Below are 18,010 nucleotides of genomic sequence, written 5' to 3'. Positions count from 1 at the left end.
CTGACCTTCCAACCCAAACCTTCCATTTATGTTGTGTCCTTTACTAGAATGTGAGCTCCTTTAGAGCACACACAGCCAAATATTCTGAAGCCAAACTGTACATGACTTCAAATGCTAATTTAATGAATATTTCATTCTAGAGATTTTAATATAATATATAATATGATATATATAATATGATATATAATAAGATAAAAATATTCTTTAGCAGGGGAATCACATATTTAGAGGCAAAATGGTTGCTGAGGAAAATTCTTTGCAATGAATTCCTAATAAAACTTTCATTTTCCAGAAGGAAATAATTCAAATTTGTAAGAATATGAGCCATTCCTCAATTGAAAAATGGTCAAAGGATATGACCGGGAAGTTTTCTTTTAAATGTATATATTTAAATGTATACATATATGCAAGTTGTTCTAATATTTCCATATTAGACCAATATTTCACCTTGTAAAAAAAGGTAACCTCAAAAGGGATACCTCACTTAAGTATATAAAGTCACGTCATAAATAAACTAAAGCAGCAAGGGAGAAATCACCTTTCATATTTATGGATAGAAGAATTCATGAGCAATCAAAGCACAGAGAGGATCATAGATGATGAAATGGACAATTCTGATTATACAAAATAGAAAGTTTTACCCAGACAAAACCAATCCAGTCTACATTAGAAGGGAAATGATTACTGGGGAAAATACTTTGTATCAAGTCCCTGATAAAGTTTCATTTCCTAGATTTATAAGAAAACAATTCAAATTTATAAGAATTAGACCCATTCCCCAATTGACAAATGGTCAAAGGATCTGAACAAAGAGTTTTATTTTTTCTTTTCTTCCCTAAATTTTTTTCAAGGGGATTTCAAAGGAAAAAAAATTCAAGCTACAAATAATCATATGAAAAAGTGTTCTACATCATTAATAAGTAAAACAAGTTAAGACATCTCTGAGGTTTAACTTCACACCTATCAGCTTAGTAAAGATGACAAAAAAAGAAAACAGTTGATAATCCAAGGTTGACCTTCCTCTATATCTAATGACCTTCAATGTATATAATTGCCATGTGTGGACTGTGCATCCATTATATCACACTCTCAAGGGAAGAGAACAAATTGATCCTCATAACAGCCCTTGAAGTTAGATACTATTTATTGTCTCTATTTTACAGTTGAGGAAATTGATGTAGGAGGAAGTTAAGTGACTTGCCCAGGGTCACATAGCCAGTAAGTGCTCAGATTTGAACTTGTATTTTCTTGACTCTAATTCCAACACAATATACACTCTACCACATAATCTGCTTCTCCTGTTGTGCTCTTTTTTTTTTTTTTTTTTTTTTTTTTTGCTTTTCCTGACCTCTGGTGGAAGTGTTAGTTTACAATGAAATGACTAAAATACAAAGCCACAGAGAGGAAGTAAAGAAATTATACACATTTATTATACACATTTGCATTAATAATTTATAAAAGAATTAGTTCTGATCCTGGATATAATGTCTTTTTGATGCTAGGTCACCTTTCTAGTCGTAATTCAGAGGATTACAATAATCCATGCCACATCAAATATGAATATTCCTAGACTTCTCTTTTAGATGCTGTAGTTCCATCATGTTCTTCCTACCCTGCTTTCTCTCTGCATAATCTTGCCCTTTGTATACCAGGAACATTCTTGAGCTAAAGGAACTTAGATTAAAACAACTTAGAGGCAATTTGGTTTAGCTGTTAAATAGCTGACCCCAGAACCTGGAACACTTGGGTTAAAATCTTGCCTCTGACATAGCATGATTGTGGGACCCTAAGCAAGTCCTTTAAATTCTCAGGGCTTTCGACAACTCTTTAAATGTCTCACTTGATGAGAAGGCACTAATTCGTGTTGGTAGAGTTAGTTCCTGCCATGCCACTGTAGACCAATAAAATGAAATCACAATGGAAAAATAATAGGAAAAGGAACTGGACTTGGAAATTTCTGCCATTTTATCACTAGCCACCTTCCTTGAAATTAATTGATTCAGAGAATTGCTAGGACAGTGAAAAATAAAATAACTTTCTTGGAATCCAGAATAGCAATATATATCAGAAGTAAGATTTGAACCCTGAACTTGGCTTTGAGACTGGTGCTCTGTATATTACATTACCTCTGGCACCAGGAAGATAACAGCAGTGATGAATGGTGAATATGACACCAAGATTATTTACACAAATGTCAGTTTTGTATGTATAAAAACCTTCAATTTGTCATTTCAAAAGATATTTTAGTAATTGTTATAAATTGATGTTGAGCACAGTGTCCTGCATGCAGAGAATACCTACAAAGGGCTTAATGATGGGTTTTTTAGAGATTACAAACTCTCAGCCTGCAGCTTTAGCCCTATGTATGATCCTCCTCCCTTCCCTGTTATACAATTGCATCTTTTCCTTGTAGAGGACTGTTCTGGGTGTCCCAAAAATCTTGGTGAAGTTTAAATCAACTTAAAATTGCCTTAAGACTTTTGGGACATCCTGTACAGTAAGACTTAATTAACATGAGTTAATGAGACTTGCAAAGAGGGAAGGAATAACCATTTAAATCATAGAACTGTAAATAAATTGATGATAGAAACTTGAAGCAAATATGCAGTTTGACCTTGGGGGCCCCAATTCCATTGCAAACACCTTGTTTTATAGGTAAGGAAAGTGAGGCTCAGCAAAGAGATTGGACTTGCCTTCAATTTGAGATAAAAGTTTTACCCTCCTAAAGAAGGTTATTCCATTTCCCAAAATGGAGACAATCAGGACCCAGAGGATGTAAAAGATCAGTGTAACATCACAAGTCTTTAGGTGGCGGCTTAATAACTTCCCATAGACCAGATTTATATATCACACTGTCCCATTAGCAGTACCACTTGAGAGGAGTGAATGGGATGGTTCAGATTTCATTGGCCCTTTACTGAGCTCTTCCCCCCAAGCCTCAAATTTAGTAGATGCCCTCCAGCTGACAAGTTCTTCCTTATTAGGGATATATATACTCCCATGTCATATAAGATCACTATTACTTGCAAGTTCAATAAGATTATTGCAAAAAATGGCCTTTCTCAGCTAGCTAACAACAATTAAATACAATTTATATGTAATCCCATCTATCAAATAGCTCCCTGGCATTAATTACTGTGGAATTAATTTATATTATTTTTTTCTGCCTCAAGAGGGATTACAACAAATGTTAGGATGTAATAGACTAAATTGGTAGGGATTACTCTAGTGTAACCACCTAATAGATTTAGCAAGGGCGAATTATTATTTACGATACTCCTAGCACCACTAAAATAACTTGCAGCCTTTAATTCTCTCTGTGTCTTGATGAGTAAAATCTTGGGGAACCAAGTTATCTCATACAAGAAAAAACAACAATAACAACAAAACAAAGCATCAAATTATCAAAGGTTTATCCTGTTAAATTCCTACTTTAATTTCTGATCATAAACATGAGTGTGACTTTGACTTTTCTAAGGTTTTATCAGTAGATTAGGAATTCTGGGAAGTTGTGTCAGGCTGAAAAGTCTTTAAGGATGAGCCCAGGGACTCTCTTGAGTATTTTCAGTTTATCTTGGATATAGCTTGTTTGTACATAGTTATTTGTATTTTGTCCACCCATGTAAGTCCCTTGAGAGCAAGAACTATTTGCCTTTCTTTGTTAAGAAAATGGTTGGCTCAGAGTAGGGACTCGAATATTAGTTGGCTGATCTACTAAACCTGGCTAAATCTGAAGGGATTGAGCACCATAGAGCTGGCCACTGATATATTTTTTTTCTTGCTAAAGACTAAAGCTTGGATGGGGTAGCAATTTGCTTTATGAAATTAAAATCCTTGAAGCATTTAATAATTTAAAATTTTTTACTTCACATATTGATTCAGATTCCATATTTAGGAGCCTCCTAATTTTTTCAGTTTTCCAGGAAATGGGGAAAAGATGGCATTTGTTGGCTTCCAACCTCAGTAGAATATCTAAATTGGTACCACCAAGGAACCTCTGGAAAAAATCAAAATAAGAACTGAATATATCAGGTCAGGTACTTCCTGAAATCTAAATGAGGCCAGAGGAAACCCTAGTAGCCAATAAGGGCCCTCCTCCTTTCTTGTCCATCTCCTCTCCCATCCAGTAGAAAATAGAAGATAGGTTGGGTCTGATGATTCAGAAGTCCATAGAGTTACTCCCTAATCTTCCCAGCTCCCTGGACTAAGTGTACCTTGACAATTGACATTATCTTACAATGCAAACTATTATTTTCAATTTAGTATTATTGTAAAATGCAAATTTATATGAGTAGAAAGAACAAAATATACTTGAGGCAGAACAGACCAAAAATAGTACTACACTGATGAAATTTATTGGTGCCATGACAGTTTGACTCTTGAGAGTTATCTTAGGGATATATCTTTGGTATTATTTTTTAAAAATAATTTTAGTTATCTTTTTGGGTTTTATATCATCTTCCCCCACTTCGAATATATTTTTCTTCTCTTCTCAGCTCAGAGAGCCATTTGTTATTTAAAGAAAAAGACTAAAGAAGGGAAAGAAAATAGTTTCAGTAAAATTAACCACCATTCATATATTCTTTGTTACATTGTGGTATTCCACACATATAGGTTTTGACAGAGAAGCATTAGGAAGATATCATCCATATCGCTTCATTTTTTCAACATTTAAAATTTTAATTTCACATTTCCTTTTGATTGTTTTGTTCTTCCCATTTATTATTTTGTAGGTATACATGTACATATGTGATACGGATGTTTATCATGCTATTTTAATTTATGTCAACTAAAACTAGGGAATAGAAAGAGGAATTTCGTTCTTTTTGTTTTCTTTAAGGAAAACCACTTTTGGTCTCTAAGCATAGATTAGGGAGTCTCTCTGTACCTTTTGCCTCTTGCTATCATTCATAACGGATTCTCTAGGAATACACTGATTTCTAGAAAAGAAACTACTTTCCATGAGGTTTTTAAAAGAAATTTGTCAGGCCACGTCTTTTGGTTCAGAAAATATGGTCACTATACTTCTCCCGTAGTACATTGATTTCTTCCAGGAATACTGGTAGACACATATTTCCCTTTCATGAATGTAGTAGCTTTGACTTTCCAATGAGAATTGCTTTGGTTTTCAATACAATCATAAGATCGATTCACAATAGACTGAGTTACCATCCATCATGAAAAGTCCATGGAAACATAGACTTATGAAAAAATAATCTTTCATTAGATACAATTGTCTTGCCTAACTCTCACAAGTTCAAGGAATTCAGTTAAAGAGCTACTCTAGAGACAATTCTAACTTCTTTGCCAAAATGGAATTCTGAATTTTGTAATTTAATAACACAGTGCTAAAAATTACATTCCAGTACTTCAAGTCCTAGAAATGAATAGGACAGCTCTAGTTGGAGAGATATTCACCACTACCAAGGTCATCCTTGTGGACCTTTCCCTAAGCCAAAAGGTGAAATCTGGCTAGAAAAGGCAGTTTTGATGGGGGAAAATAGCTGGAAGAAGAAAATATAAAAAATATCACAAAAGAATATGAAATGATGTTGAAGAAGGAATAGTAAGAAACTAGACAGACCCAGCAAGCTGATTTCCAGTTCTCTGACAATATATTTATGCCCTAGGGCTGTATTTTCCAAATTAGAAGATTAGGTTTTATTCCAAAAGAGATCTGTCATTTCACCACAAGGAATACATGATCAATAAAAGCTTGGGAAGGTGGGTCACATTCCACCCTCCCTGTTATAACCAATCATGGAACTTGTCTTCAGCACTATTACAACTATGATTAAGTTCCTGAGATTCCCCTAAACTACTTATTACACCACTGTGTAAATTCCTTATCTCACTACTTCTGCTCTGGGCATTGCCCCCTAGAACAGTTATCAAGAAATCAGACAAGTGTTTATTAAGTAACTACTATGGGTTAGATTTTGTGCTAGACATTTTAGATAGGAATGCAATGAATGAAACAGCCCCTACTCTCAAAGAGCTTACTCTCTCAAAGTGGGGACAGTGCATATATAATTATATAGATACTAGATCTAAACAGAATTAACTCAAAGTTGTCAAATACAGGGCAGTTAGAGAGGGAACTACCAATGCGATTTGCCTAATTCAAAAGTGGGACTATATATCTCCCTTATTCAATAATTTCCAATGGTTCTCTGTTGACTATAGGTTCAAATATTAATTTATCTTTTTCTTATACTATTAATATTTTTGTGTAATATTATTTTATGATGTATAAAGTTATTAGTAATTATAATTTATAAGCACATAAATATGCACATGTATCAAAAGTACATGACTTTTTTAAAAAATTGATGGAGACATATGATCAAAAGTGTTTAGCTGATACTGCTTTAGGAGTCTGGGGAAAATGAAGATTTTGTTTAAGCTTACTTTTCTTAAAACATAGTCCAGTAGAAGTATACTGTCATCCTCACATGTGATCCAATTGACCGTTGCTTCTTCCTGATTCCTGAACCTTTTTGCTTGTTTCTGTCTTATGGTAGATGACCACAGGCATATATAGTCTTGATTTAAAGCAAAATGTCCTTTAAGATGAAAGCTACCCAAAAAGCATCATGGGCTGCCTCAAGGTTTCATTTCCTGAATATCTTCAAGTGAAGTCTGAGTGATCATTTTTTATTGTCAATATTGAAGTAATGATTCCTGGTGGCATATGGCTTGGACTAGATGGACTCTGAGGTTCTTTCCAATTCTGTGATTCTGTGATTTTCTGGTTCTATTAATCAATCAATCAGCATTTATTAATCACCTCCTATTCTATGCCCAAGAGATACAAAAAAGGGCAAAAGACAGTTCTTTTCCTTGGGGAGTTCACAATTTAATGATTCAGACATTTCAGTAGACTATAGTGAAGAGAGAAGGAAGCCGAAAGGGAATTGCTACAAGGCTAAAAGGAATACATAGCCCAGGCCTCTTCTCTTAGTCTCTAATATGAACTCTTATTTAAATAAAAAAATCAGAGAAAGTACTTGTTTGGTATGATGATTTGTTTCACATAATTCAGTGGACCTGGATCAGAGAAGCATTGTTTCTATAGTCCTTACCACCATATGGAAATATCTGCTGACTTTCCTTGTGATGACATTTATTTTAAGGGCTTCTCATCTGTGAATACCATATTTTCGGTTTCATATTTGTGAAGCACTTGTCGAAAGTGCTTTAGTATCTGTTTTCCCATTTTATCCCAAATGGCCTTATTTGGATTTGTAGTTAATTATTTGTGATGGATGGGTTGCATAAGGAGGTAATATGGACCTATGCATTCCTACTCCTTTGAGTTTTAATTTCATTTCTGGAATTTTCATATATTCTAATAATAGTTATTATGGTCAAGGAAAATTTTAAAAGAAGCTTACTTTTCCCACTATCACCATGGTTTATGGAGGGACAGAACAGCATAAGAGCTGAGGCAGTACAGTGATGTGGAAAGAATTCTGGGCTTAGAGTCACACAGCTTGGGCAGAAGGGCGTAAGTGTTCATATAGCTCCTGTGTTCCTTCTGTGCTAAGTATTTTTATAAAAACTCAGAAAGTTTCTTGGATAGAAGACTCATATCTAAAATAAATAGATATATTGTCAAGTCTTAAGAATGTGAGTCATTCCCCAACTGATAAATGGTCAAAAGAAATAAACAGACAATTTTTGGATGAAGAAATCAAAGCCACATATAGTCATATGAACAAATGTTCTAAATCATTACCTATTAGAAAAATGCAAATCAATACAATTCTAAAATATCATTTCACACCCATCAGATTGGCTAAAATGATAAAAAAAAGATAAAATGACAAATGTTGGAGAAGATGTGGAAAAATGGGGACATTTATACATTGTTGGTAGAACTGTGACCTCATCCAAATATTCTGGAGAGCAATCTGTAGTTATGCCCAGAGAATGATAAAACTGTGTATACACTCTTAGACCCAGCAATACCACTGTTGGGTCTATATGCCAATGTGATCATGGAAAAAGGAAAATCTATATGCTTTTTTTTCCCCAACCTTTTACTTGTATCCTGGAATCCAAACTGAGTACTGATTCCAAGACAAAAGAATGGTAAGGGCAAGACAATTGAGGTCGATTGACTTTCTCAGGGCACACAGCACAGTTAGAAAATATCTGAGGCTAGATTTTGAGCCCAGCTCCTTCTCTCTCCAGACTGGCTGCTATATGCACTGTGCTACCTAGCTGCTCCACTGTATGTTCTAAAATATTTATTATTGCTCTCTGTGTTGCTAAAGAACTGGACATTGAGTGGATGTCCATCGATTGGGGTATGGCTGAACCAATTATTGCATATGATTGTGATTGAATACTACTTCACCATGAGAAGTGATAAGAAGGTTAATTTAAAAAAAAACATGGAAAGACCTAGAGGAAATTAGGGAAAGAGAAATGAGTAGAACAAAGAGAACATTATATATAGAGTCAGAATTAATATATGGAGAATAATTTGTGACTGTTCACCTCCAGAGAGATATAGTTTATATGTACACGGAATTTTTTTTGTAAAAAAATTCCTTCTCTAGTGCAGGGAAGGGAGGGAGGGAGGGGGAAACCTGGGAAATTAATGATTAACAAACAAATTAATAATTTTAAAAAGCTAAAGAAACTGAGGCATACAGGTTAAGCGACTTGTCCAGGGTCATACAGCTAGTGTCAGAAGTCATATCTGAACTCAGGTCATCTTGAATCTAGGTTATCTACTATGCCACCATTGCCAGTTCTACTTTGTACCTATAATGCCCTATATGCATTTATCTTCTCTGAGCTTCATTTTGCTCACTTTTAAAATCTGGTTAATGGTGTCCTAGGGGCGATGATAGGGTCAAATGAAGCAATGTGTATAGAGCCTTTTGAAAACTTTGAAGTGTCTTTTAAATGTTGCCTTTCATCATCATCAACAATATTATTTCTTTAAAGTAGCATTGAAAACCCTAACTTTAGTATTAAAAATAATAAAATAAGACCAGAAAGCTATACTCTATGGATCTCAAGAACCCTTCCAGTTTAAAATCTATCATCCTTTGTTTGGAGTAAGAGTAGAGGGTTCTGAGTTCTACTATTTCCTCACAGAGTGAGCTTAGACAAATCTCTATCTCTGGAAAGTTTAGTTTCCCCATCTCAAATATGGATAAAGACACAACTTAAAAATGACTGAATAGTAATAGGAGCTTCTGAGATGGCCAAATTGAGCAATGTAGAATAAAGCCCAAACAATTAGCTTAGAGCTTTGCTGCTACTCATTCTGTTAGCCATCATGATTACATGCATCCTATACATTTTAATTTTTTTTCTTATTGCTCAAATTGTTCATTTGCTCATTTATTTTAGTATAGATGGGTGGTTTCATTTTTAGTAGCATTGGGAACTCCTCAGGCAGAAATTCCCTCTACCTATGTAGCATGGGCAGTGGAAAGAATGAGGTGTCAGAACAGTCAGGTTCAATTTCTCACTTTGATGATTAATACCCACGTGAATGTAGACAAGTCATTTAACTTCTGTGGGCCTCAGTTTCTTCATCTGTAACATGAAGGCATCGGACCAGATGACTTCGGAGACCCCTTCCATCTACAACTGGCATCTTATCATGATCAGCAACATCTGGGCTTACAGAGATGTTGGCACTGAGAGTGATTGGCCCAGGATCACAGAGTCCATCTCTGCAAAGGAGAGTTGGACTGGATTTCTATTGCAGTATTTCTATAAGCCAGTCTCTTGATCCAACATTAACCCATCCCCTACTACTTATAGGTTATTTATAAATTTGTTCAGGGACACACAGCTACCATGCTTTTAACTGTGGAATGAACTAGAATTCCTTGTGTAGGACGTGCAAAGAGGTATTCCTGACTCCAAACTTGGGTTTCTTTTCACTATTGTGCCTCTAGTTGTTATAGCTTAGGGGCTATTTCTGTAATTTCATTGGTTTTGGAAACTCCCTCATGAGGAAGCCCTGACCAATGATGGTCAGCACTTTCTCTGCAGCTTATAAAGAAAACTAAGAGGTTAATCACACAGCTTTAAATGTAGAGAGAACCAACGAGGAGGACTTTTTCTTTCTGTAATTATTGTGGGCAAGCAGATTTTAGAAATGATTTATAAAGCTTTTTGAATGCCTCGCTAGACCCAAGATACCACCCCCAATAAAACTGCCATTGTGCAGTCATATGTTGCTTTACTTTTAAGACATTAATGGTAACACATGAAAAAAAAACAGCTATTAACAAATGGCCATACCATAGGGAGATTCCTAGACACCTTGTCTCATCTTCATGTGCTGATAGATGGTCCTAGTTCTTTAAGGCTGTTCTCATAGAGCCCAAAGTTTGCTAAATTTTACTATGCTGGAAAGATTTTGATTTCAAATCTTATGATTAATGGTGTCATCTGAAGACTAGAAAAGCTTCTTACCAGGTAGGTTTCAGGATAGCATTTATTTTTTAAATTTAATTTAATTTAATTTTTGCCGCAACAACTAAGGAAACCTTCTGAATTTGCAGAGAAAAGTTGTGAGCTGTGGTTAGATATAGAATGCACCTATACTTATGAAATTACAGAGCCCTGTAGGCTTGTGGTATTCATTTGACCATTCTATTGTTTCTGAAATGTACTTGGTAAAAGTGAGATTAAATAAAATAAAGTTTGTGTTTTTAGTTATTACACTGTAAGTGCTATTTTGTCCTTTGCTGAAAAATAACCTCTCCATATTGTTTCCTACAGGGTGCAGCTTTAATTCGAATGTTGGCTAATTTTATGGGCCATTCGGTATTTCAGAGGGGATTGCAAGTAAGTAGCCCATTTTCTATTTTTCTCTTCCTTCCACCCCCCCCCTTCTTTTTGTCAGCATATCCTTTTCAAAGCATATCCCAAGATTTAGGAAATCACCAATAGAGGATCGCTGAATTTGATTGAAAATGCGAAGACTTGTAAAGGTAAGCAGTGTCTTTCAGTATGATAGATGGAGTTGTAGATACAATTCTCATCGTGTCAACTAACTGAACTTGAACAACTGTATGATTTTGTCTCCACTTAATGTGCCCTGCCGAGCTGAAGTAATTTTCAAGTATCCAAGAACTAGAATAACCTGGGTTGAATTTGCTGAAGAAAAATGTGCTTCACTTCAATTATGTTTAAAAGTTGATATGGAGATAAAAATGAATAATATTAGCCTTGCTGGAATGACGTACACACACGGAAAAAGCTCATCGAACTGCACCTCCCTTTCCCCAAATCCATTTGCCATTGCTTCTGACTTAGATATATAGAAAATGCTCTTGGTTCTGAAGATATTTCCACGACTATTTTTTATAATTAATAAGTCTATAACTAGAAACACATTTTCCCAGACTGAACATGGAGGATGAAGTCTTCTAGGCAGTGATTCATGGTAAAGTCAGTTTTTAAAAGTGTTTGAAAACAAATACAAATATGGAAAACAATACGACTCCTCTATTTCGTTGGAATCTGTTTGAGTAAATCAGGTTACCAGCAGCTGTGATTGATGAATTATTTATGATGCATTCTGCTACTTAGAAGTGTCCTTTAAAGTAAATTGATGTTCACCTGAAATACAATTATGCTAAGACAGAGAGAGCAATCAATCTTATCTGCTCTTGGAAAGCTTTTCATTTTGAAATTTAAATAAACTACATCTGAGATCAGGTCATATTTTAGTACTATAATTCTACCTTTAACCAAAACTTACTGAGAGGTAAAATATAAAGTAAAAGTTAAATATGTTATGTCAACTACAGATATGTAGAACCAAAAGGGAGGGAAAACATCTTGTAAGGAGAAGTTACTTCCTGCCAGCTTCCCAGATATCTTTGAAGCCTTGTACTAACAAGACCTGGAATATGTATTCCAGTGGGATCTAATCAGCTCTGCTCCTTATGTAGAATATTGTGATCAATCAATTTGTAGGGTGGGTTTGCTAGGGGAAGTCACTTTCTTATAGATTCTCCTTTAAGAAATTTGTATATGTAGAGAATAGGAAGGAAGTTTGAGCCCAGAACCCTTGAAATTTACCAAAAGTTGAGAAGTAGAGATCTGATCAGGAAATACAAGTCCTTTTCTCCCCTGACCATTCCATTCACTATTTCTTTATCAAGCTCAGAGTATAGTGGTTCCAGAAATGATCTGTGCTTTGCTCAGGGCAACAGGAATGGGATTTTATTTACTAATGATTGATTTATCTAGAGAGGTAGCATGGTGTAGTAGATAGAGAACAGGCTGCAAAGTCAGAAAGACTTGAGATCAAGTCTTGCCAGATATGTGAGCCCGGTCAAGTCACTTAATCACGCTCAACATTCAGGACAACTCTCTAAGATCATAAAATGTAAGAAAGATGTCATTGAGCTGGCAGTGGAGATTTTCTCAGCATGCATTCTCTAGAAGAGTAAAATCACAGGTAGTGCCTCTATCCCAATAATCTCGAATTACTTGTTCTGTAAAATTTCTATTGTTTGTCCACACCTGTGTTTATAGCTCTCTCTTTAGACTGAGCTGCTAGAACAATTTTCTTTGCAAAATGTTTATCACTACAGAATCTGCCTTTATCACAGAGTTCCTTTCCATGTTATGTATGTTAATAGATATTTCTTCTTCCAGCAAATCAGTGAGTTCCTAATCTATCTAGGATAGCTCCCATTTGGCCCTTGACTTCCCCTGTAGCCAGCCTCTCTTTCGAGGGTGGATGTGTATTTGCATTTGCCTTGTGGTACTTGAATTGGTTAATTTTGAAGTTGGCGTGTGGTGCCATATGCTTGTCAACATTCCATTTCATTTGCTCCCTGACATCTCATTGATCAGGCAGTTCTGTATCCTTCTGAACTTCGCTTGCCACTGTATTTATGCTCATCCCTCAACCTGATTTAATGCATCATCAGCAGGTTGGATTAGTTTACAGTAAGCCTCTGTGTCTAGGTGATAAATTAGCATATCTTGAGCATGAAGATGTATGGTGTACATTTTGGAGTTGACCTCCTGAACAGACACTTTGTGTCAGGGAGCTGAGTGGTCATGGGCGGGGGTGGGGGGGGATTATAAACTTTCTTGTCTTAAGAGGACCCTGGGGAGTCTTAGCTTACAAGTTGGTGAAAGAGCTACTTTAGCTTGTCAAAATTACCACCCCCAGAAAACCTCCCCAATTGTTCTCGTGTTCAGTAAGGTTATTTTGTATGCCAACAAATCAAAGTTTATTATTTGAAAACAGTCTGAAGGATGGAGGTGTCGATGCAGGCAGACCCCATTTGTGAATGGATTCCAAAGACGTCACTACTAGGTGGCATAATAGAGTGCTAGACTGGGAGGCAGGAAGACTTGAACTCAAATCTGGTCTCAGATAATTTGCTAGCATTTTAATCCTGGGCAAGTCACTTAGTTTCTTTTTTGTTTGTTTGTTTTAATTTTGAATATTTTCCCCTAGTTACATATTTCATGTTCTTTCCCTCTCCCCCAAACCCCTCTAACCCTCCTTAGTTGACGTACAATTTCACTGGTTTTTACATGTATCATTGATCAAGACCTAATTCCATATTATTGATAGTTGGACTAGAGTTATCGTTTAGGCAAGTCACTTAACTTCCATTGGCTTCTGTTTCCCATTTGTAAAATGGGTGTGATACTAGAATCTACCTCCTAGGGTTGTTGTGAAGATAAAATGAGATAATATTTGTGAAGTGCTTTGCAAACCTTAAAGCACTATTAAAATGGGAAATTAATTTTTAAGGCAGTTTTGGAGCACTCAGAACTAATTTCCCTTCAGAAAAGATGGTATAATTTACATTTAAGCTCCCAGACCAGTCCACAAAAGCCTCTTAAACCCTTAATGTTCCTCAAGTACAGCACTAATCATACTAGTTCAATCTGTACCAAACCACCATTTATTACTTTTTCTGCACAAAAAAAATGTATTCTAGTTTGGCTGAAGCAATTCCCTTAGCAGTAGAGGCTGTCAGGCATTGACATCAGATGATTTTTAGTTGTGAAGCCAGAGTTGGTAGCAACCAGCCTGAGAGTTCCTTTGGAGAAATGAATTATCTTGAGTGTTTGGGAGCAACAGAATCTGTACTAATTATCATTCATTGTCCCTTTCCTGGAACTAGAGAGAAGATTGTGGAAGATGTAGCATGATTTAAGGGTAGAACTTCCTTAGCACTGGAAAAGTGACTTAATGAGCACATCCAAGAGATGGATCAGTGAAAGTACAGGCGGTAACTAGCAACTAACTACCAGAATCCCATGAAGCCTAGGAAAGGAGAAGCTACATGACAAAGTGAATAGGGTACCAAACTTGGAGCCAGAATCTCCTGGGTTCAAATATTGCCTCAGGTCCTTATGAGGTGTTTGATCCTGGATGAATCACATAACATTTCTTTGTCTCAGTTTTTTCCTGTGTAAAATTACTAAGTTTTTGAGACTAAGAGAATCTTAGAATAAGATTCTTAGAGTATTTGACTAGAAAATCTCTAATATTTTGCCACAGACACTCATGGAAAGTCACATATGTAGGAATACAAGTGGTCAAGATGCACTCTAAATGGCTTATATGAAGGGATCATGTATGGGGAGGGCATATGAGGGGAAGACCAGGTAGGCAGGAAACAAGAATATCCAGTGTGCCTATGGGAAGAGACACATGCATAGGGAACATGCATGGCCAGAGTTCATCTGGGGAGGGGGATCTTGGAGCCTCTGATGCTACAGAACCACGGGTGTCTTTGCTGGTGTCCTATCCTATATCTCCATGGTCTGCTTCCTATTACATTCTCACTGGACTACTCTGTTAATAATGATTTAGAATACACATCTAGAAAAGGCTTTATTCCCTAGCTTGTCACAAGCCAAGCCAGGGAGAAGTAACAGGGATGTTTAGAGAAGTGCATCTCTATAGAGGAAATGGACTTCTCAATGTGAAGGTACTTACAGTATGTGGAAAACATAGTATTGTAGTTCATTCTGTTTCAAGGAAGGATAGAGAGACTTTCTACTTAGTCAGTGCTTGTTATTGCCTTCAGGTGATCCAAGACAAGGCTTACTCTTTTATTTTTTGGTTGTCCTTGCTCTAGGACTGGGGTAAAGAAAGACAAAACACAAGATATTTGATGTGAACTGGAGGCTATTCTAAAATAGGATTATTTATGTCAAGAAATAGACAATTCAATACTCCTCTTTCTCTGCCACCAAGCTTTTCAGCAGAAGTGCCCTTTGTTGGTTTTTCTTCGCGCCCTCTATCCCCCATATTAGAAAAAGCAGAAACCATTGCCTAGGACCAAGAAGAAAAAGGCTTTCCCTTCTTTTGAGCTGTCTTATCTTGTTCACTCAGTCTTGGCTCAGAACTCTCTGGTCTCTCTAGCAGAACAGCCTTAGTTAGCCCTAGGTGTCAAGATCTTTGTAACTCAGAGCAGAGTTCTCCTAGGTAGCAAATGCCCTCAGGCGAATTCTTTTCTTTAGATGCCAATTCTTATTCTTGGGCCTTAGGTCTTACTGTGTGGATCTCTTTTTAGGGGTCTGGGTACTTGAATAGGGAAATACTTGGATTACTAGATTCCAATATTTTTTGTAATCTTGTGCATTTTATTTTATGCATTTAAAAATATCATTCTGAGAAAGGGTCCATAGATTTTACTAGATTGCAGAGGAGTCTTCTGACACAAAAAAGGATAACAAACCTGGCCCTAGCTTCTGTTGGAAATTCCATGTACTTTTCAATTCCAACACTCAAAAGTTAGATTGCAAGATAATGGTAATTTCTCTTTTAAAAAAAAGAACAACTACCAATTATTGAGATTCAATGTCAGTGTTCAATGTCTAAGCCTCTTTTATTCTCCCAGATAGATAAATATATGGAGGAGAGGAAGGCGAGGGGAAGTGCAAAGGAAGAGGCCATTGTTTTTTCTGTTCATCTAACCATTTTCTTGGCTATTCATGTGCAGATAATGACAATCCAGAAGCTGAGAAAGACTTTAGCAGTACTCACCAGTATACCTAAGTCCACATAACTTATATCACTAATTATTCCCAACAATGTACCAATAATGTCAATTATTTGTCAATAATGAATCCTTTGAAGTGCTCTCATTATTCAAATTCTGGAACCCATTAATAAAAATTGTGAATATGAATAGTGCACTAATTGGACCTACTTGTGTTAGCAAGTCCTTTAGAAACTTAAAGATAGCTTCCTTGAGTGTTACAAAAACAACTGGGTCAAAGAGGAAAATTGGAAGCCTATTCTATTGTGGCTTCAGGTGGAAGAGAGCAGGTGAGCTGAATCTCTGGGACTTTGGAAAAGAAATAAAAAAGGCTATGAACAGGCATCCAGCCTAAATGAAGTGTTCCTTAGAGTTTAAGCTGACAGGAGGTAGTACAGTTCAATGAAAAAGTGGATTCTCTTTAAAGAACTATATTTAATAACAATAAATTAAGATGGACACAGAATGGAAATTCCATGAATGCAAAATTAAAATCATGCCAATATATTAGACATCATCTGTGTGCAAGGCCCTTGGGATAGATTAAAAAATGGAAAAAACAAAAGACAGTCTTTGCCTTTAACGAGTTTATTAGGATGTAGCAGAACCAGTAGTAGGTGAACACAAATAACAATAGTATACTACAAGTTAGAATGTTCTAAGTGCCCAGAAGAGAAGATAAATGCTGGAGGGGTGACTTTTAGCTGGAGGATTAGTGAAGCTTTTGTGGAAAAGGGGGCACCTCATTTTGGTGTTAGTAGAAAGGAGTTGGATTTTGCCTAAAGAGTTGTGCCGGTAAGGAGGCTACTTTAAGCCAGGAAGACAGAAGGTACAAATTTAGGGCAAAATAAGATCATCAAATAGATTTTGGCTGGAAACAGTAATGTCAATGAATTTAAGTAAATTCAAGAAATACTAAATATATAGCATATAAGGTTTGCACTTAGCAATGAATGTACGAGAACCTTACTTTCTTGTGGAGCATATAAGATTACAAGTATAAAGGATATACACAATGAGCGACTAACTATTGATTGGGTGATTAGTGAACAAGCTGTCTAAAAGCACCATAATATTTATACTCTTATTTCTGATGATCGCAAAACTTTGAAGGTCTTGGCTTATTTAGGTCCTGAAAATACTAAAATTAGAACTAAGTTTATGGTGAGACCTTTAGAATAGAGGATTCAAATTTATTGGCCTGCAAACTTCTCCCTCCAAAGCTTTAAATTTCAACTGAAACCAGGTTAAAATATCATTGGCTACTGTTTAAGAAAATAACTAAAAATACAGTACAATATAGATAATGGTAATTTGTGGTTTTCTAAGTCAACACTCAAGAATCCTTTTCCTTTTGAGCTTGATACCGCTGCAAAAGAGTATTCAGTGCTCACATAGAAAACTAATGTCCATTTAAGAATCATTGCTAAGATAATGATGTTAGGAACAATTGCTATAAAATGTATTCTATTTGGGAAGACTTATAAGATCAAAGTTCCACCTTCCCTCAAATTTTTTATCATCTCTCCCATATTGAACAAAGTGCATCTTTCTCATTAAGAGGAAATTAATATTCATGGATGATATCTAGCTATTATATGAAGCTCCACTGAAAAACACATTAATAGCTACTATATAAAGCTTATAAATTATTTCTCCAATAATATAACGTTGTCATTGAACTTTTAAATGTAAAATTCTTATCATATACCATGTAATAATAGAAACAGAAGGCAACAAATTTGAAACTGGTAGTCTACTAATCTGTTCTGCTAAGACAAACCCAGTAACTATGATCACAATTACAAAACACTTTTCACGCAAATAAAGTCAGGTCCAAACAACTGGAAAAACACTAATTACTCATGGGTAAGCCAACTCAATATAATAAAAATGACAATTCTTCCTAAATTAATTGATTTGTTCAGTGCAATACCAATCAAACTACCCAAGAATTTATCTCATAGAGCTAGAAAAAGTAATAATAGAAT

The 18,010-nt window shown here is 35.8% G+C and overlaps 1 protein-coding gene across 1 annotated transcript in view; it reads left to right on the top strand.

Moving 5' to 3' along the window:
- The window catches only part of TRHDE (thyrotropin releasing hormone degrading enzyme), a 455,256-nt gene that overhangs the window by 298,005 nt on the left and 139,241 nt on the right, over positions 1-18,010 (top strand). Inside the window, exon 7 of the mRNA XM_044679190.1 lies at positions 10,765-10,830. Within this exon, the coding sequence (XP_044535125.1) occupies positions 10,765-10,830 (66 nt within the window). The remainder of the gene's footprint in view (positions 1-10,764; positions 10,831-18,010) is intronic.

The sequence above is a fragment of the Gracilinanus agilis genome, chromosome 5, assembly GCF_016433145.1.
Source record: "Gracilinanus agilis isolate LMUSP501 chromosome 5, AgileGrace, whole genome shotgun sequence".
Lineage (NCBI taxonomy): Eukaryota > Metazoa > Chordata > Mammalia > Didelphimorphia > Didelphidae > Gracilinanus > Gracilinanus agilis.
The sequence above is the reverse complement of the archived record's forward strand: the minus strand, read 5'-3'. Positions and strand labels throughout refer to the sequence as shown.